Below are 22,297 nucleotides of genomic sequence, written 5' to 3'. Positions count from 1 at the left end.
ACTATCTTCTGACACTGGTTGGCATATCTGCTAAAAATTTTAGGAGGCTTTCCTATGATGGGTAAATAACATTCCAGTCAGCCTTACAGGACTCCTTTGCAGCGTGAACCGCAACGCAGCCTCACAGAAAGTTTGGGCAGTAGATCTGACGCTGGTGTTGCGTCTAATCACACATAAAGCATGTGATGCTCTCAATAACGATTACTGTGCACATATGGTGTGTATTCCATCCCCCGCCCCAGCATCTTACATGCCCCCACCTCTGATGTTCTGACTTCAGAGTCAAAACGCCTCTCCCATTTTTCCTCTCCTAGGGAGAGGATTCCGGAGAAACGTACTGGGAAGATAGGTACGTCTTAGGTTAGAAATCCAGGTCTTCTCATAGGAACCCCCTCGAAATGTAATCTCGGGCTCCCATTTTCCAACCGCCATTTCCAAGCCCTGGCCCAACCTCCTGGTCCAAGTCTCCGCGCACTCTAGGTTCCCTTCACTCGCTCGCCGTCCAGGCCCCGCCCCCTGGACCCGCCCCTCGCCCCGGACACGCCCAAGCGCGTGACGTCACCGCGCCGCGCGCCGCGCCCCCTGTCAGAGGCAGCCATTGTTCAGCGAGTCGCTCTGGCTTCGGCGCGGCTGGGTCGGTCCTGCCCCCTGCCCCCTCTCCAAGACCCGGCCGCTCCTGAAGCTGGGAGAGGGGGCCAGGCCCTGGCTGTGAGCGCCCTGCGGACCTCGGGTGCAGGCCACCATGAGCAAACGGAAGGCGCCGCAGGAGACTCTCAACGGGGGCATCACCGACATGCTCACGGGTGAGCGCCGGCCCGGGCGCGCTGGCTTTCTCCTCTCCTCCTACTCGCTGCCTTCCCTCCCTGCCCTCGGGTCCCCCAGCCCAGCGCCTCTGGCTGGTTGTCAGCCCTGCCGGGGACTCTTCCGTGGCCGCTTGGGCTGCCCTTGGCCTGGCCTGTGTACAAGCCGGGGCCACTGTCCCGTAAGAGGCTGTTAGTCCCTTTCCAGGAAACTCGGTCCTCATTTGTTTACTCGTGGTTCTTGTTCACCGGAGCATCTCGTTGCCTTTACAGAACTCGCAAACTTTGAGAAGAACGTGAACCAGGCTATCCACAAGTACAATGCCTACAGGTGGGTCGGTGCAGCATTCTCGGGTACCGTGCGTTCCAGGTGTGTGGCAGTTAACAGGGCGAGGGTCCAGTGGATATTTGGACCATCTGCAGGGGGAGGAAAAAAAGCGAGAACTCAGGGTATTGACTCTAGTGGCACCTTACCGCGATTTTTTCTGGGAGAGTTTGGGCAGAGCTCTGTAGGATCAGTTCTGATTAGTTGCCTATTCTGATTGAAAATAGGCTGATCCTTATTTTTCCCGTCATCAAACTTGAATTACTGAAAATGCAGTTTGGTTTTAAATTATAATGAAAGACAGCGGGTGAGATCTGTGCTATGAAATAGATTTATTTCAAGGAAATCGTTCCAGCTGGTTGATCTATGGCTGATCGTTCACCGTTTGGGATCCTGTCTTTGTCGATTTCACCAGGGGCCTGATCCTAGCCATTAAGGCCACATCCCTTTACTTCTGCTCCGTTTACTGTAAACATGTCCAAGACCCTCAGCTCTTAAAAGCAAAACCAAAACAACTTTCTTAACTTCCATCTACCCTCTAGCTAGCACCTTACCTCTTTTCTCCATTACAGTGAACTTTGAATAGCCTGTGTTCCTTGCCTGGAATTCCTCATCCCCAGTCATTCCTTATCTCAGTGTAATTTCCATCCTTCCATTCCTCTGAAAATGCTCATCTTACTAGACACTCATCTCATCTCACCTTACTAGGCGCTCAGTGGCATTTGGAGACTCCAAGTCTGTATCTCGCTGGGCTTTTCTTCAGATTTTCAAGCCTCTATTACATTTATCTCTACTCTTTCAAAACTCAACTCCCTTCCTCCCTTCCCACTCACCATAATTACAGACTGGTTACACTCCTCCCTTTCCTTACCTCCTGTGGATTCCTATATAAAGTAAAGCCACTGTCGTCCACACATTTGATGATCTCGAAATCAGAGAGATATTCAACCCTATATTCCATTTGAGTCTCAGCAGGCTTCAGGGAGGTGGTGTTTACTCTTAAAGGGGCCCATCAGAAAATAAGGGAGAGAAAGAACAGTCTAGAGAGGGGAAACAGAATATGCCAAGGTGTTGAGACATGAAGGGGTATACGGTTTTCTAGGAAGTCAGTAATTCAGTTTGCTTAAGAGATATAGTCTGAGTGGGAAACAAGTCTGGAGAAGCAGGTGATGCCCTACATCCCCTAACCCTACGTGCTCCTCCGCCACCTCCGACCCCCATATACAGTCCTCTTCATGTGGCCAAAGTATTCTTTTGAAAATAGTTAGCTGATCTTGTCATTCTTCCACATTAAATAATTAAATATTTCCTCTTTACCTTTTCCCCCCCATTTTTTCTCTTTTTTTTGGGGGGGGGGATTAGGTTTATTTATTTTTAGAGGAGGTACTGGGAATTGAACCTAAAACCTTGTGCGTGTTAAGCATGTGCTCTCTACCACTTGAGCTATAACCCACCCCTCCTTTCCTCTTTACCTTGATAAAACCCCGCAGCATCGGGGCATAAGCAAGGCCTTCCAGGATCTAATTCTTCCCTTTCAGGGTTATGTGCCATAGTGCCAGTCATGTGGCGCTGCTTGCCTTTGCTGAAACATGTCCTCCACAAACTGCCCTGAACCTACCTTTCCAGATGCATCATCAGTAATACGCTGATAGAGAAGTTGAAATCCAAATCTCAAGCTTATATGTGCTAGAACAGAATCAAAAACTAATTCTCCAAAGACTATCCAATATTCATGCTTTAGACTTAGAAGTACTGTTGCTTTGTACCAGCATCAACGCTAAAGGGCATTTAGCATTGAAATGACAGACAGGGTACCATCAGTGAGTTCCCCGGGTGTACCCAGTCTGTCACCAGATTACCAAGCTGGGTGTGGGTGGAGATGGACAAGGGTCACAGGTCACTGCTTTATGTGGAACTGAGAAGAGACAGATGAAAAGAAGGACTGGCAGAAGGACATGGGGATACAGTTTTAAACCATGAATTTAAAAATGACCATAGATAAGCCAGTTTGGTATCTAGTTGTTTGAATACTACTAGGTGACACATTTTTTATGAAAGAGAGTTACGAACAATTTCTAAAAATTAGCTATTAAAAAAAAAACTTCAGTGATGTTTTCCAGTTAATCCCAAAAAGGAAAGGTTACTGATTTCCTGACTCTCCTTAGTTTTACATATACAGTTAAAATTGTATTATTCTCAAATGTGAAGATTTTCATGATTCTTAAGAGTCGGAGATGCAGGAGTCCTGTCAGCTCATTGACTTCTTAAAGTTTTACACGGATGTGGACAATTAGTTATCTTAGTGAGTTTAAGCTGCATATTTGCTCGTATGCGTATTATCCCAGTTTAAGAAAAATTGAAACCTCACTCGATTTCTAATTGGTTTTCCTCTTTTTTCCTTTAACTTGTAGAAAAGCAGCATCTGTGATAGCAAAGTACCCACAGAAGATAAAGAGTGGAGCGGAAGCTAAGAAGCTGGTAAGTTTAGCAGCAGGTGGACTGAAGGGCTCATGCATATGCAAATTTGGTGGGTTCCCCAAAAAACGAAATTTGCCTCTGAAGCTACCTTGACCCACACAAGCAGATTTCACTGCTTTCTTGGAATAGTAACGCTGTTTCAAGCACACTTTTTCAAGCTCAGAGTGTTTTGGCAAAGGGGATGGATTTAAACATTTAAAAACTATACGTGGTTATTTTCCTTTCTCTGTTTCGCCATATATATATATATATATATGTATCCATTCTCACCTTGAATTTCAACTTGAGTGTTCATCCTCAAGAAGAGTATGGTGGGAAGGGGGTGGATATAGCTCAGTGGTAGAGTGTGTGCTTAGCGTGCACGAGGTCCTGGGTTCAATCCCCAGTCCCTCCATTAAATAAATAAATAAATAAACAAACCTAATTACCCCCCCAAAAAATAAAAAAAATTAAAAAAGAATATGATCAGAGTGGTACTAGTGTGTCTGCTCCATAGCTGTGTTTCCAGGATCCCCAGGTATAGGAACTTCAGTGAGTTAGTGAGAGTCTGTGTTCCCAAAGAGATCTTACCTACCAATAGGCGCATGACTAAGCACCTCTGTGTATGGTGGTACTTAGCCCCGCTCTCTGTAATTTCCATGAAGCCCTGTCTGCTGGTAGTCTCACAGCTTCTAAAGGTTTAGCTGCATCTCTTGGTCATTAATTTGTATTAATATCACCAAGAATATCCTCGGAAAGTCTACCTATTGGTAGATGGTTCTCTGTCATCTAAATCTCACTGCAAGTTTCCAAGTTCCTCAAGGTTAAGGACCACGTCGTATTCATCTTTCGTGAAAGGTGTCCAACTGACATGGCTTTTGATTAGTCTAGGTCCTGACAGTTACCACCTTCTGTTCTTTCCCCATCTGTGTTTCACAAACCTCCTCTAGAATTTAGGTATCAATATTTGATTGTCCTTAATTTTCCCATGTGAGCCTTTAGAAGGTGAACTATAACTGTCCTTATATTTTTACCTTTCAGTCATAACATTCCCATAAATCGTGTACATCTTATGACTGAGTGACAGATTATCCGCATTAATTATGTGCCACAACTTTACCTTGAATTTATTACTCAGTACAAATTATGCTCTGGTGTATGGGTTTTAAATCCTTTTTGGCATAAACGGTTCTCCACATCAGTGTATTCTCCTGCAGTGGGCTAGCCAAGCAAGTGATAAATACATTAGACTCTCATTCTGAGCTTCTGTCTTGGTGAGCTGACTCAGTGGTAACCTCAGGAGCCACTTCTGCATCTCTTCTGTTCCCCTTTTATCACCATTGAATTTCCGTCTTCATGTTAATTGCAGATAGCCTGCTCATTTATTAGAGGCAAACTTCTGACGTGTTGTGATGCATTTCATCCCAGATCTGAGCCTGTGGTGTATCCCTGACAAAGACACAGAAGCACCCAAAATTGCTTTTGCATATGGCTGGACTCGTGAAAGGTCATCATTATTCCTTTTCACCATTATTTTTAAAAATCACAGACCTCCTCTCTGGTGCATATGAGTGTTTCTCAAAAACCTAGTAATCTGCAGTTTCCAAAATGAGTGTTTTGCCTTTTATCCTTTAATGTTAGGTTTGGAAGCTGCCTCAGATCAGTATGTATCTTGTGATAGAGGAAATGAGAAACCCCAGTACTTTCCCCTTTCTGTCCTACTTCCTAAATTTTGTTTGTTCCTACTTGTAATTGCTATTTTCAGATACGCATTCAGCAGTCTTGGGACAGGTATTAATCTTTAAATAAATCAAGAATACAGAAGGGTGAATTTAAGGCTAAGAGGCAGTAGGAAGTAACTGGCCCACATTATGCATGTTGCACGCTTATTACTAAAAAGGACCGATAAACATGAAGGAATGTTTCACTCATAATCAGAGTTGCAAATTCAAACAAGATGCTATATATAGTGAGTGCCTACCACATTATCAAATATAATGCACAGTGTGGGCAGAAATGTGGGAAAAAAGACTCATTTATTGCTGAGCAAAGTGTTGGTTATTTACAGCTTTTCTGAAGGAAGGATAAGGTTGCAGAATGTTGGCAAATTGTGTATATCTTTTGTCCCAGCAGTTCTACTTTGAGGAATTTATCCTGAGGAAACCAGCAGAGATTTTTTTTTTTAATTTTTATTTTTTGGTGGGGGGAGGTAATTAGGTTTATTTAATTTTAGAGGAGGTACTGGGGATTGAACCCAGGACCTTGTGTGTGTATGCTAAGCACGCGCCCTACCACTTGAGCTATACCCTCCCCCCAGCAGAGATACATTTATACAAGGATTCATTAGCTCATAATTGTTGAGCACCTGTATGCCAGGTATTCATCCAGGAGCCAGGGATAAAGCAGCAAAAAGATAGGATCTCTGCTGTCTTAGAGCATGTATTCTAGAGGAATGCTGGTAAACATGAAGCCACATTTGGCTTGTGGGCTCTTGAAAGGTGGCCAGTGTGATGAAGAAATTGAATTTTTAATTTTGATTAATGTAAGTATAAATTACCACCTGTGGCTGGTCTCTACCATGTTGGCCTGTGCAGTTTTAGAGCAGTGGTTCTCCATGAGTGGTACCCAGACCAGCAGCATCCGCATCACCTGGGAACTTGTTAGAGATGCAGCCTATTGGGTCGGAAACTCTAGGGTGTGACTTGGCATTCTGCGTTTTCACATGTCCCCCAGGTGATGCTGGTGTATGCAACAGCTTGAGAACATCTGTTCTAGAGGAAGTTCATGACAGCATTGTTACACTATCAAAAATTGGAAACCATCTAAATATTCTCCTGTATTTTTAAAGTATTTTTAAAGTAAATTATGTTACAGTCGTACAATGATACACTACGCAGCCGTTAAAGATGTTTTAAGTTGTATTTATTTATTGATGTGGAAATTTGTTCATGATGCATTTTTAAGTTAAAGCACTTAACAAAGCAGTATGATTCTAAAGAAAGTAGGAGTGTGTGTGTGTGTGTGTGTGTGTGTGTATAAGCAAAAAAGTCGGTGTATAACATGTTAAGTGTTAAGTTATTTTCATTTTCAGGGTGATGGAATTAACAAGTGATTTTAGTATTTTTCTTTATGCAACTATCTTTTCTAATTTTTCTACAAGAAAAATTAATTTTAAAGAAGAGTCATTTAGAATTGTCTTATTGGGGCTTCTCTTTTGTCAGATCATTGAAGCATTTTGTCTTTGGGAGAACGTCTTTTTACTGGTGCTCAATTTTCTGTGTCCTTTGTTTCGAAGCTGGTCATGTGATGATCACTTGTTTTGCATTTCTCATTTCTTACTTTACCTTTTAGTGATTTGGTTAGCATTATATTTGTGTAACTTTTGTATTTTTGATTTTCTACGTAGCCTGGAGTAGGAACAAAAATTGCTGAAAAGATTGATGAGTTTTTAGCTACTGGAAAATTGCGTAAACTGGAAAAGGTAACATTTCACTTATTTGCTTGCTTGCTTGATGATAGTGTCTGCCTTTGTGGCAGCGGTCACGTACCACCGCTGCAGGGCGAGTGATGGCCTCACCCTCTGAGACGCAGGAGGAGAAGGGAGTAGTGTTTATGGCTTTGTAAGTGTCCTATATTTTAAACTTTGAATATTGTTCCTATAAGCAGTTCACTGATTTTTACGTGGCATTTAAGAGATTGTCAGCATCTGTAATAGAAATACCTCCCCATTTTCAGTACAATTCAGAAGGGAGGTGATAAACTTGGACTCAGTGATGGTTATCTTTTAGCATGTCTATGCTTAAACTCTCCCAAGCATTTTTACTATTTTATTTCACCACGATAATAGTAATTCTATCATTTCTGGTCTCTTTTAAAAGTGTTAGATAAATTAGAGATGGGACATCTCCATCCATCTTACTCACCTGTACCCACTGGAGTTATGTATGAAACGCTTCTGCACAGGTTATCCAGGAGACTGTAAATGGCTCTTCAAGTCCCTTAGCTGACTGGTGTGTTGCCAATAAGAGTATTTGAGCCCTCAAAGCATTCCTAAATCATTGTTAGACTTTTTTTTTTTTCTTAAAGATTCGGCAGGATGATACGAGTTCATCCATCAATTTCCTGACTCGAGTTAGTGGCATTGGGTAAGAATTATTTTTTTAAGCAGACACAGTAGAGGGTTGGTTTAATTTCTGTATGTCAGCCAAACTGAAGTAACTGCTGTTTCCCTTGGCACCCCCCACCTCCGTGTCTTTGCCCGGGAAACGCGCTCTTCCATAATTAACGTGTCAGAGGCTGGTCCTTCACAAGCCGCCTCTACTTTAAAAGCCCCTGTTCAAGGCCCGTATTACCGGCTTCATGATTCAGTTTGAGTCCTCAGCCCAAAACCATCTCTCCTTCCTGTAAACCCATTAGCACTTGCTCTGTGGACAGCTTGTCACTCCCTCCAGAATCTACCTCTTTTGCCTCAGTGTGCATGATATTTATCTTAAACATTCAAGCTTTTGTATGAGTTTGGACCAAACACTCAGGTATTTCTTAATGAAAGCATCTTTATCTTAAATTTGGGCTAGCAGAGGTGCCCTTGGCACTGGGCAGAGTGAAGATGAACACCAAAATACCAGAGCTGTAGTGAATGCTTTACCTAACTCTTGTCTTGATAGAATGAGACGGTCTTTTAGATACATGATGACCGTTCCTGAATGGCAACATTTTGATGAAAGCTATTTTACAATATATTAAATTCCTAAACCTCGTATACAAAAGGAGCATGACTCCCTGGGGACCCAAGACAATGATAAAATATTAGCATTTGTCTTAGACATCATCTGCTAACATTATTCTCTTTAACGTGAGATGCTGTGGCAGAGCCAGGAATAGGACTGAGATCTCCTGACTTGCGACTCAGATCTATTATTTCTACGCCCAGTTGGCTTCCTGATATGAATATCAGTTTCTGTACAAAGGCTCTTTGTCATTCAAATCTCACCTTAAATATCACCTGAGAGGCCCTCCCTCACCACCCAGTCTAAGGTAGACCCAGCCACTCTGCCTTACGACCCTATTTTAATTCATCTACCTGATATTTTTCTTTGCATCTATTTACTATCTCTCTCTACCCACGGGAATGTAAGTAGGTAAGAGCAGGGCCCTTATCTGTCTTATGCTGTATTTTCAGCACCTGGAAGAGTATCTAACATGTAGTAGGCCCTCATCAGATCTCATTTGAATGGATGAACAGTTTCAAGTGCCTGTATGTATGTTCTATGAATAAACTGCACAGGCATCGTGGCACCTGGCTGCTCGGACATCTTTTTCGTGTCTAAGTTCATGATTGTCTTCCTAGATTAAGGCTTCAGGAAATCTCTTTGGATGAAATTGAATGTCACCAGAGTAACCTACGCAACAGTTTAGCAGGTCTTTTGTAGCTCGACAGTAACTCTTTATGTTTGACAAGCGAAGACGCGAAGACATAACTAGTTATTTGTTACAAGGATCCTGAGTTTCACTCGATACTGAAATAATCTTCTTTCTTTGTAGTCCATCTGCTGCAAGGAAGTTTGTAGATGAAGGAATTAAAACATTAGAAGGTACGTATGTACAATAGGTCACGAACTTCAGGTTAGATACAGTCCTGAAGGATCATTAATGCGCTAACAATCTGGAACTTGAAAAACCCTTTTTCAATTAGTAGGTACGAGTGACAAGATTTCCTTTTTAACAGTAAAAAATAGATATAAAGTGTAAGTTTATATTCCCATTTTAAACATGTTTTGGTTTATAAGTCAGAAGAAAACCAAGAAGTGGCTTCTTGGTTTAAAGGCAGTGATTTCATTTGCAGATTTTTAGACTATTTAAATTGCTTTTGTTTCTTTAATAAAATTTTAGACCATAAAGTCCTACACATTCAGCCTAAAAGCCAAGTTATGTATATTGGGAAAAGTTCTGTCGGAGGCTTGCAATGCCTACGGAAGGAATTTTTGCTTTCAAAGAAGTGATAAATATAGAAGTCAAGTAATTATAAAACATTTCCCTTAAATCTGATATAGCCATCTTTTAAATATAGTGTATCTCTTCATGTTTTCAAGGATGTATACCATATGGAGTCATTACAGCACATCTGTGGCTTCTGTGGGATTAATATTTGTAGGTTCAACTATTTGTAAGCAACCCAAATGATTAAGTGGACAGATTGTAGAGAATGACTTGGGTTTGCATCCAATCTCCACCACTCTATTAGCAAGGATGACTGTAATGCTTCAGTTTCTTAGCCACAAAATCTTATAATTTCTCCTACATTTGATTTAAAGCAATAATGTATGTAAAAGACTTAGCAGAGTGCTTGGTACCTAGTAAGTACTTAAGGATAGTAACTGACTTAAGAGGCTTGATTAATTAGTAATATTACTAAGTTAAGAATTTGTGTGAATCACATAGCTGGAGATGCCTTTCTGCCTGTGGCATGAATAGTTTATCTGAGTGAAATATTGGTTAAAGAGGCCAAGACTTTGTTTCTCAGAGGTATTCAGTTGCATCCCTTGGAAGTATCAAGGATTTACTGTAATGGTTTTTACATTATTTCACAATTTACAGATACGTAATATAACTATTGATATTTCTCCTATATTAATAAACTCAATATTTCTGTCATTTACTTTAATGTTTTCTGTGTGCACACAACTATGAGAAATATTATGTGCTCCATGTAGCATAAAGAGTTTATTTTTCTCCACTTTATACCTCCAGAGAAAATTCATGTTTGTGAATATAAAGGTGACAAGAGGAATTCCTTCTGAAGCATGCTTATCTTGCTGTTCCTTTAACAAGGCTCCCTCCTGTACTCATGGCCACGGAAGGAACGCCCAGATGGAACTAAGTCACTTTCAATTTAAGATACGACATCTTTTAAATTAAAAAATGATGATAATACCTCTCCTTTCAACAGGAGTTTTAGCATAGGATCTGCTCAAATTGGTACTCAATAAATACTAATTGAATGAAGGAGTAAATGAAAAAATGAACAATATGAATGAACTTCTGCTACTGTTTACCATAAACTAAGCAATATAGGTTCTTAGGAGGCTCCTTTTTGCTCTAGTCAGTGAAATTTGGTACCATCCTGGTAAGTTTTATTTACTAGCCTATGTAACTGTAATTGAAATTTTGATTCAGTAAATAAAAAATGATCATGAAATCAACTGTTAGGTTTTATTAAATTGATTTGAAGAATCACTTTTATCTAGTTCTTAATATCTGAACCTGTTTTTCATTGTCTTTTCGGAATCATTACAGTGTGTTTTCCAGGTAGTTCTTTGAAAAAAGGATCACTGAATTTAAAAGTTTTTTCTAAAAATGCTTAAATTAGCATCTCAACTTTATCTTCTATATAGATCTCAGAAAAAATGAAGATAAATTGAACCATCATCAACGAATTGGGCTAAAGTAAGATAGCAAATTTTCTTTTGACACTTGATATATAAAAGTAAAAATTATTAATAGCCATTCTTCATATACCATAATAAGTCTTCAAACTTAGTTAAACACAACCATTTTCCTATTCAGAAATGCTAACGTTTGTTGCAGACTTCTGAATTCACACGTTTTGTTGTTGCTTTCTTGTTTGTTTGCTTGTTTTGAGTATATCCCTCATTCCTTTGACTTTGGCTGGGAGCTTCCTCTTCAAATACATAGAACTGAGGGCATCAGTCAGTCAGCAGGTGTTTATTTCACGCTTACATTGCAGACAGCACCGCACTAGGTCTGAAGTGAGGATATAAACAGGTTTGACATGGCTCTTAAGAAGTTTAGAGTCTGCGTAAGAAGACTAGACATGAACATGAAACACCAAATTTTTTTAATAAAAGGAAAAGAGACAAAACCCCAGACACCTAAATAACAGAATAGGAATAACTAGTAGACATGTGGTCTGTCAGCATCAATGATCACTTTCTAATTGATTATTTGCAATGCCTAGGGCATAAGCTCTGTACACATGGACCTCCTCGTCTTCTACAGCCTTGTCGCTCACTCAGTCCTGATTACCTTCTGAACTTCCCTGTTGATGGTTTCCGCAATGTGATAACACGCAGGCTGCCCCACCTAAACTTTGAGCAGGAAGTGATCAGGATTGTGTGGTTCTCACTCTCTTTGCATTGACATAGTAAGTCTTCTGAAGAAAGTGGTTGTTGTAAGAATTGGTTTTGAACAGTCACTTTATCATTCTTCAATGTTGTTTCATACTGAGATAATATTTTTCTAACAGCCTCATTGAAATGCAATTCATATGCTGTATCATTCACCCGTTGGAAGTGTACAATTCAGTGGTTTTTAGTAAATTCACAGAGTTGTACAACCAGCACTGTAGTCAGTTTTAGAACATTTGTGTTATCCCCAGAAGAGCCCAGATCCGTTACTGGTCACTCTCCATTTCTCCCCAGCTGCGCTTTCCTTCCCCAGTCCCTGGCAACCACTAATCCACTTTCTGTCTCTATAGATTTGCCTTTTCTGAATTTTTAATGTAAATGAAATCATATAATACATGGGCTTTTATAACTGGTTCCTTTTACTTGCCTAATGTTGTCTTCATTTATCTATATTGTAGGATAATATTTTAAAAAACAATTTCTCAGGACTTAAGAGCAATGAACTGTAACCCCTTGATTTGCCAGTAGGGGGCAGTCTAACTTGGGACGTACTAACAAATATATTTACTCTTGGTATATGAATGTGAAGGTTACTTAAAGTAAGTCTAGATGGAACGTCTGGAATATCACAAAGCATGACATTTCAGGATTTTGATCCAAGTTAAGGAATAAGCCTCTCCCACCCCCCAGTTTTACTCTTGTCTTCTTAATAAATTTTAGTCTTGATTTTTGAAGGATCTGCTTATATAAGAACATTTGATATGGTAGTCAGTTTAATTTTTAAGATTTAAATTTCACAAAAATCTTTTGTCTACTTATTTTGTCTTTATAGATATTTTGAGGACTTTGAGAAAAGAATTCCTCGCGAAGAGATGTTACAAATGCAAGTAAGAGCATGCTGAATTGTATTCTGTGATTAGAATTAACAACGTCACTTGGTGAAAAGCCATTTTTAGAATACTAACTTAATTTTTCTTCTATTAGGATATTGTACTAAATGAAGTTAAAAAAGTGGATTCTGAATACATTGCTACAGTCTGTGGCAGTTTCAGAAGAGGTAACATACTTCCTAATCCTAGGTTATCCATGTTAAAATTGCCTAGTATATACGAAAAACCTGGATTAAAAAGATGTAATTTGTGTTACTTCATAGATTTACTGTAAGATCCAATAGTATTAGCTAAGTTCATTTGTTTATAAATGGCAATATGTATTAAAAATTAGATCCTGACTTTATTATAGGATGATTTTTTTAATGACTAGTTTTAATAAAATGTATAAAATAATTGTATAATTAAATACTAATAGTGGTTGTCTGGCTAGATTCTAGTGAAGCTGTGGGTAGTTTTTGTTTGTTTGTTTTATTTTATTTTATTTGTTTTCTCTAATGACTCTTAAGTTTAATGTCCCAGAAACACCAGTTCAAAACTGATTCTCGCAACAACCAGGTTCTTCAGAAGATCTTGGTTTCACTATGTGACTGTGGGCAAAGTGAGAACCACACAATCCTGGTCTCTTATTGGCTCAGAATTTTGGAAGCATAACTAAAATTATATTAAGTTAAAAAGTTGAAATGGAAAAACTTTATTTAAAACTTCAGAATAGATGTCTGACTAAACCTCTGGCCGCCTCTGGAGTTCTGCTTAGGAAGTGGTTGTGGGCTGTCAGAAATTCTCTGGTAGCTGCTGTAAGAACCTAGAGTTCTTATCCATGATACTTGTAACAGTAATTGTTACCACGGTTCATTAAATGAATTCATTCCTAAGAATTGAACTGAATTTTCTGATTAACCTTCATAGGGTTAGAATGTATTGCTTCATTTGAGATTTTTGGATATTTAGTGCTCCTAGATGTATTTTAAGGCTGTACTTAAATGTTGTTATTACTCATTATTGAGTAGTTATTTAGATGCATTTTTAATAATAATTAACCGGTTATATGCATTGTGTATCTAATGCCAATTACCATTATCCCAGATTTCTGCTGTTTACATCTATATACCTGAATAGTTGGGCAGAAAGTTGAAGTCTTTTAATTAATTCTGACAATGAAGCACAGTGTGAAATAGAAAGTTAGGCTCTAAGAAGTAAGGCTCTTCCATGTATGTCATCACCGTGGTCCTACGTTTGCCTAATTGGTAAATCCACACGGAGAATTCCACGCACATCTTCTGCTGTCACAGGTGCAGAGTCCAGTGGCGACATGGATGTTCTGCTGACCCACCCAAGCTTTACCTCTGAATCAGCCAAACAGGTACCTTGGAATTTATCATCAGATGTCATCAGTCTTCCACAGCAGTGAATTAATCATTTTCTAAATGATAGTTGGGATATTTTCAGAATGCATTTTTGTTTTACTCTTTCTGGAAGTCAGTTGGAATGTTTTGTACTGATTGAATTCTGGGAAAGGCAAACTAAGTTGTTGGAAGGGATACACATAATTTTTCCACACAACTGGCAGGACAGTCTAACATTTGAAAAAGATGAGATTTATAGATATTTTATAGATATACCCAGTGTAATTCAGGGTTTCATTAAAGAAGTTTTTTTCTACTAAAAAAATTGAATTAAGAAACTTTACGTCTTTTAGAAGACCCAATGAAGGCAAAATGTTTTTGATTTTGTAATACATACCTTTGAAAGATGAAGCGGCTAACTTTTTCTTTAATGAAATAGATAAACACAAATGATGTTCATTTGAGGGTATCGTGATATTGCTGAAAAGTAGTGGTTTCATTTGAGAAAGGTAAATTTTCTGTTAGAAAAAGAAATACTCAGAACAGAGGAAAACTAGGCATTCCTCCAGAGAGCATGAGAAAACTCACGTTAAAAATACTTTCTTGCTATAACCGAGTAATCACTTTTTTTCTTGTTCCCTAATTAATGATTCTACAGCCAAAGCTGCTACATCGTGTTGTGGAGCAGTTACAAAAGGTCCATTTTATTACAGACACACTGTCAAAAGGGGAAACAAAGTTCATGGTAAGTACTCACCTGAGTTAACACTTCTGAAAAACACCACTGGAGCCCAGTTCAATAACGGTTCTGAGCGTGTGACCTCAGGGCCGCTCGGTATTTCAGTCATTGAACAGGACATCCTGACCTTAGGGCAGGAGACGCAGCAGGATGCCCACCTGAGAATATTTTCAGAAAGAGTTTTGTTTTAAATTCCCCACTTGTAAGCAATCTGTGGCATTGGAATAAATAATTAGGCATAATCTACTATTTTTAAAATATCCATCAGGAATTTGACACATAGTAAGTTTTTCCCTGAAACAGCAGATATTCTTTGACTCAGAATCTTTTAATAGTGAGATTAGAATTGTCTGAAGAGGAGGGGAGGGTAGAGCTCAGTGGTAGAGCACGTGCTTAGCATGCACCAGGTCCTGGGTTCAATCCCCAGTCCCTCCATTAACATAAATAAATAAATAAACCTTAAAAAAAAAAAGAATTGTCTGGAGAGTATTAATCTATCATGACACCAAAGAAAGAAGGAATCAGGAAATGTAGTGGAAGGGAGAGGGAAGACACATTTTATGAGATGATTAAGAGGAGAGTTGGGGTAGGGGGACTTGCAGAGATTTTCACAGGAAACCCATCTTGACGAACTGTCAAAATCCTTTTGTCTTCCTAACGAAGTAAGATTTGAGGATTCAAGACAAATGGCAAACAGAGTAAAAACAGATTAATACGCAGACATAGAAAACAATCTTATGGTTCTGCAGGGGAAAGGGAGTGGGAAGGGATAAATTTGGGAGTTCGTGATTTGTAAATATTAACTGCTATATATAAAAATAGATAAAAAACAAATTTCTTCTGTACAGCACAGGGAACCATACTCAATATCTTGTAATAACCTTTAATGGAAAGAATATGAAAACGAATATATGTGTGTATGTGTATGACTGGGACATTGTGCTGTGCACCAGAAATTGACACATTGTAACTGACTATACTTCAATTAAAAAAAAAACACAGATGAATAGACGGCCCTGTGTAAACACTGACAGGACAGCAAATAGAAATCTAGGACTAAGGTGCTAAAGGCTTACCTGTACCTGCCGCTCACTTAAATACACCATGTGGACCCTGTTTTCTCCGTACTCCCCTTTCCCTGAGTTACGTGACTGAAAGGAAAGAGGCTGTGCTTTCGGAGAGTGGACATACCAAAATTAGCAAGAGTCTCAATGCCTAGATTTGACAGTTTTAGCCTGAAAGTAGAAAAGGATGGGTGAGATGGATAATTAAATTACCAGGGCGCTCAGAAGATAGAACGGTGGTTGCAAGGTCCTTGCTGGGGGAGGGGGAGTGAGAGTTTAATGGGGACAGAGTTTCAGTTTGGGAAGATGAAAAAGTTCTGGAGACGGATGGGCGTGATGGTTACATAACAATGTGAATGTACTTAATGCCACAGAAACCACACACTTAAAAATAGTTAAAATGATAAATTTTATGTATGTTTAATCATGCATGCAAAAAAAAACCAGGTCATTATATTAACATGGTGATTTTAATGGGCTATAAAAGTGTATTGCCTGAGTTGGTCACACTTTATCAACGTCTTCAAAAGAACCGTGGGAAAGGTAAAAATAAAAATGCTAGACAGTCTTTGGGAATTAAATCTATGATCTCCCAAATCTGTCCGGTTTTGAGTTCTTCCTCTATGTCCAAAAGTATGTACACATATGAGATGTTATTTTAAAATGGAGTTTGTAAATGCCTCATGGACGTCCCTTTAAATTTACATTGACTTTGATTCACTCAAAATGAATGTGCATAAATTTTAACATTTAAAAAACATTCATTCAATCTTGTAATAACCTTTAATGGAAAAAAATACGAAAATGAACATATGTATATGCAAGACTGGGACATTGTGCTGTACACCAGAAATTGACACATTGTAATTGACTGTACTTCAATTAAAAAAAATTAAAATAAAGAACATTCAACCAGATAGAATTCTAAAAATACTACGTGCTAGACAAGTTGGTTTTTTTTTTTTTTTTTTTTTACATTAGTAGGAAAGTGTCCTGGTATTAGCATATTCTGGCCTAAGCCTTTCTCCAGTGGCCATCTCTGTGACGGGCACTGGACTCCCTCCTGGGGAAGCGAGTGACCAGGAACATGTTTACCCCTTTTCCTTTGCAGGTTACACCCAGCCCACCAGCTGGTAATTTTCCCTGCTCTTCTTGCTAGCTGGGTTTCCACAGCCTCTGTGGGTCTTTCCTCTAGGTGCCCTTTGAGCACAGCAGAATACTGTAGAGATTATCAAAAAGTGCTTCTGCCTTTTTAATTGCCTTCCTGGTCGCTGGCTCTGGGCAGCAACTCCCAGCGATGCTGCAGAGTCAGCCAGCTTAGACCTGACGTTATGAGAAACTAAGGCCTTTATGTTGTGACAGAGGAATCCATCCGAGTGCGTGGTTTGTGTACCAAGTTGGGATCCCCTACGTGTGTGGTTCATGTACTTGCTGAAGCTTCGAAAATGCCTGCTGTCTTGACGTGTAATTAGTATTTGTTAGGATGAGAGGCACTCCAGGTCAAGTTTCAAATCATTTGACTTTGGAGGCAGTAAGAAGTGACCTGCACGTGTTGCAAAGACAGGATGGGTGCGGATATACCGCATTGTAGATGAGTAGGTTCGGGTACAAAGGACACGGCAGCTTTCACCTCCATTACCAATTTGTTGTGTGATCTTAGGCAAGTCGCTTGACTCCTGTTAAGGCCTTAGTTTTCTGACCTATAAAATGATGTTCTCGCCCTATGTCTGAGAACCCTTTTGCAGATCAAATTAAGTAATATACGTGGAAACTTTGAAGAGTTTGTACAAATATCTTTTGAAGATCCTGAATCTTCAAAGAGTTGTGCCATGTTATACTAATATAATATATAATAATAATAATAATACAAAAATAATATATTTCTGTTTGGAAGTGGATTCGTTAGAGGAAGGTAGTAATCTGGAAAGGATTAAATTGGGGAACGGAAGAAGGGAAAGAAAGAGAAGATGGTGCTGGGAAAGAACAAAATGGGGAGGATGAGTATCCGTAGGATGAGACAGTGTATTCAACCAGTCCAGGGGATGGAGGGTATAGCTCAGTGGTAGAGTGTGTGCTTAGCATGCACGAGGTCCTGGGTTCAATCCCCAGTCCCTCCATTAAAAATAAAGAAATAAACCTAATTACTCTCCCCCAAACAAATGAATACAAATGAAATAATAAATAAATGTTTAAAAAAAAACCCAAAAAACCAGTCCAGCAGATACGTACTTAGCATCTACTAAATTCCAGGCATCATTCTAGGAACGTGGGACAGATCAGTGAGTTTAAGTAGGACTCTTATTTGAGGGGTGTGGGAAGGGACTACAAGGTAACATTAACATTCAGTATATTCAGCAGGTAAATTGCATGTTAGGTTAGGATAATAAGTACTATATTTTAAAAAGAAAGAGAGAGCAGGGAATGGGGGATGGAGTGCAGGAGGCAGTATTAAATAGGAGGGCCTTATTGAGAAGCTGAGACTTGGGGGAAGGCTTGCGGTGAGGGAGTTAGCCAAGCAGGTATCTCAGAAGAGACAGGAAGACGGGAGTCAGAGCTGTGACCCTGAGTACATGAACACTAGCAGAGATAACCAACGAAGTGAAGATTCCTGGGTTTCTGAAAGGAAATTGGCTGCAAAATGAATCCAGCGGGATAAACCATTTTCACTCCATATCCACTTGGTTTCAGTCAGAATCTGTTGTTGCTAAAACCACCAACTGAATAGTTTTAAAGATGCAATCATCTGTGTGTTTTTTTCAGTTCTCTTCAAAACATGAATTCCTTTAAACTCATAGTCCTTAAACCTCAGGAAATCCAGGATTACTCCAGATCTTCCTGTAACATCATGGTCTTTTTGTTTTGCTTTGTTTTCTTTTTTTCTTTTTTCTTTTTTTTGATGGTGGATAATTTGATTTATTTATTGTTAATGGAGGTACTGAAGATTGAACCCAGGACCTTGTGCATGCTAAGCAGGCACTTTATCACTGAGCTATACCCTACCCCCATCGTAGTGTTTAGTTAATTCAACTATTCTTCCTGTGACTATAATAATATTACATTTGGAAGAAAAAAAAATCTCCTCTGCCTATTTGCTTTATATATGATGAGTACCACTCCAATTTTGTGCAAGTTTGGCCTCGGAGGAAGCTCTTTTGTAGCATATCTACAGGAAGGATTTACAGGACAATAGAAGACACCTTGGCCACACTGGGGAAATGAAAGGGTTTTATTTCAGACACTCGGCATGAAGCTACCTAATTGAAATGGGAAACAAAACTAATCCACTTAATGTAATAAAGAATTTATAGTAATACAGAGAAATTCTTTAACATCAGCACTTCAGAAAAAAACGCAGGAAATAAAATTAGCCTTGAGGAAAGGAACAAAGCCATGAGATGAAATCCTATTACTGATGTGACAGACACTGAGATTACTGCTTTTGGTGTTCCAGCGTCCATATCCGCAAGGTAGTGCCTCACAGTAATTCCATTTGAAGGTTGAGTTGGAACTTGTTAGTGCCTGAGAAGGGAGGTTTCAGAATTTAAAGATGAACAGCTTTCATTAATCTGTCAGCCGTAGCAGTAGCTGAAGGAAATACCCACTTTATTTTTTATTTATTTATTTTTTTTATATTGAAGTATAATCAGTTACAATGTGTCAGTTTCTGGCGTACAGCACAATGTCCCAGTCATGCACATATTTGCTTTCAAATTCAGAAAACACCCACTTTAGACTTAGATTTTAATTTTTCTGTGCTGCTGCATGCAGAGTATGGCTTTTAGTGACACGTGTACCAGAAGCCTGTCCCTCGTGTGTTTTACATACTCATGGTTTGCGGCCTAGTCCAGAAACTTTCTCAGTTTTTCTAGAAAAGGAAAACATAATGAAACAGACCTTGATCATTTTTGTTCGAAAACTGCAGAGATATCATGAAAAGTCACCTGTAGAGAGGGAAGAAAATGATCCCAATTTTCTTTTTTTTAATCCCTAATTTATTTAATCTTTTAAATTTTTCTTAATTTTCATCTCTCTGTCTTTTCTAATTTCTCGGCAATCCCCGCAATTTCAAATTTTCTATCATATTTTTAATTTTGATTTAAATCATTTCCTTGTGTGTTCTTTTTCTGCAGCATTCTGCCCTTATTTCATAAATAAAATATCTTGTTATCTGAGAACATTACTGATAGCTTTGGTGTCTCTTTTCTTCTCCCTGAATAATCATTGCTTCTTCCAAGTTGCTTTTTTCTGTTTGTTTTGGTTTCTGTCTTTCATGCTTTCCTTGATTAGCTTATTGTTTAGAATCACACAAAAGCCAGATCCTCATAACCAAAATCTTTGGCTACTGTTTCCTGCAGTTCTTTAATTATCACAAAGTACGGTAGGAAGGGGATGGTAATATTTAGTGCATAGAAAAGCTACTAAGAGTGCTCAGAATTCTAAAACGGCCTCCATTTAAAGCACCAATAATCTCACATTTAACAACATTTGATTCAAATTAAGCCTTAAGTTAAAAAAAAAATCTTTCAACATTATTTTAAATATCCATTTTAGGGTGTTTGCCAGCTTCCCGGTAAAAATGATGAAAAGGCGTATCCACACCGGAGAATTGACATCAGGTATGACTCAAAACTGACCTATTACCTTTTTCCCTTTTTCCCTCTCCCCATCCCATCCCATGTATCTTGGAATTTGCATCAATGTCTGGGACCCCTTTCATTCTGAAGTTCCATTATGTTCCTGCAGTAGACGATGTCTAGCCTGACATGACTGTCTGCAGAATCTCCTTTACTTTCTCTGGATTTGCATCTCAGCACGATGCCTTCCGCAGCTCAGAGCAGACCCTGCCTGGGGAGAGTCAGTTGTCCTAGTGATACGCCTCTCTGCCTCCCTCCCCACCTCAGCTGACTGCAAGGTTGAGGTCATTTGCAGGGTCTACCTGATGGCAGTCTCCTCTTCAGGACCACATAGACTTATTTTAGGTGTTCTGTGCCTCAGCAATTTTAAGAGTCCTATTTTTGCTAAATTTGAAATGTTTAGTAAAAGATAAGTCAGTTGTTTATTAATTTTTTTTTAGATTGATACCCAAGGATCAAGTATTATTGTGGTGTCCTCTATTTCACTGGGAGTGATATTTTCAATAAGAATATGAGAGCTCATGCCCTCGAAAAAGGCTTCACAATCAACGAATACACAATCCGTCCCCTGGGCGTCACTGGTGAGTGTTTGTGTCTTAGAGATAATCACAGACATCTGGATATTTTGGTTTAGCAAATTGGTTTTTCTAAAAAGCCTTTAAGTAACTGTACCAGGTAATTGTAGTTTCTTTGGTATTGTTAGTCCCTCAGGCAACAAAAGAGGCTTTAATCCATAGGTGCTTCCAAGCCCTCAATTGAAGGCCCATGATGACAAGATTTATTTATTTCTAGCTCTGTTAAAAATGGATTAAATTCTTTCTACCTTTGATGGTCAGTAACAAAAATCTTACTGATCTCAAGTGTTTCTGTGTTTTTAAATGTACTTCCAAGACTTCTGAAGAGCCTGGGTTTTATTGCGTTTAGTGCCAGGCCAAACGTGGCAGCTTCGACCCCAAGCTGTTCAAGTTTCCAGAGTAAGGATTGCTTAATCTCTGTTTTATAGCTCTTGTTGACATTTCACAATATACTGTGTGGTTTACTGTTCTCTGCTAGGAAAAGGAAGATTTTTGTCTTTTTGTCGTAAAAGTGTAAAACAGGGCTTTCGTCCCTGGTAGACGAGGGCGGGACTTCTCCCAGGTCAGTGTGTATGCAAACCACTGTGAGGACCCCATGGATGCAGATTCTAATTCAGTGGGCTTGGCGTGGGCTTCTGCATTGCTGGTAGGCTGGTGGTGCCTCCCTGCTAGCCCAGGGACCACATTTGAGTTGCAGAGGAACTCACTCCAGTATTTTCTCTGACACCTGGTGACTACGGTGGGGGTCCAGTGGAGAGGAAGGCCATGCACTGGGGGCACTTCAGATGGTCAGAGTCAGCATACTCGGGTTCGTTTCATGCCCCGGTCACCACGTGTGACACAGCGCGGACCAGGCTCGTGGGGAGGATGGGGGCGGCCCATGTCTTGTTTCAGTGGCTTGGTGACTCATGCTTTTCTTCTGAAGGTGAGTCTTATGTGGCTCTCAGACCTGCACCTCCTGTAACTAGAGCCTGGACCTGTTCAGGAGGAAAGTGCTTTTCTGTCCCCTTGCAGGAGTTGCTGGGGAGCCCCTGCCGGTGGACAGTGAGAAGGACATCTTTGACTACATCCAGTGGAAATACCGGGAACCCAAGGACCGAAGTGAATGAGGCCGTCCTCCCAGGCACAGCCCCACAGGGGTCTTAATTTATTTCTTATCTTTTGCTATGTAAGGGTCTGTGGTGTTTTTAAATAATGGTTTCTTCTTCCTGCTGTAGTTTGCACTAATAGTCAATAAAACCTCTTGTATTATTATCAGATGATCTTGTTATTTTATTAGCAAATATGTTTAAATTTATGTACTGTTTGTGATCACAGTTTGCT

The 22,297-nt window shown here is 39.5% G+C and overlaps 1 protein-coding gene across 1 annotated transcript; it reads left to right on the top strand.

The window, feature by feature from the left end:
- The first annotated feature begins 570 nt into the window (after nt 1-570).
- Nucleotides 571-22,231, top strand: POLB (DNA polymerase beta). The gene is given in 15 exon segments (XM_032468688.1): nt 571-803; nt 1,074-1,131; nt 3,537-3,603; nt 6,989-7,063; nt 7,669-7,727; nt 9,124-9,173; nt 10,974-11,025; nt 12,559-12,613; nt 12,711-12,783; nt 13,909-13,979; nt 14,621-14,707; nt 20,317-20,381; nt 20,840-20,858; nt 20,860-20,980; nt 21,989-22,231. Coding segments are annotated over 15 exon segments (1,008 nt in total). The 5' UTR covers nt 571-742; the 3' UTR covers nt 22,084-22,231.
- The last annotated feature ends 66 nt before the right edge of the window (nt 22,232-22,297 follow it).

The sequence above is a fragment of the Camelus ferus genome, chromosome 26 (assembly GCF_009834535.1).
Source record: "Camelus ferus isolate YT-003-E chromosome 26, BCGSAC_Cfer_1.0, whole genome shotgun sequence".
NCBI lineage: Eukaryota > Metazoa > Chordata > Mammalia > Artiodactyla > Camelidae > Camelus > Camelus ferus.
Note: the sequence above shows the minus strand (reverse complement) of the source record. Positions and strands in the feature narration are given on the sequence as shown.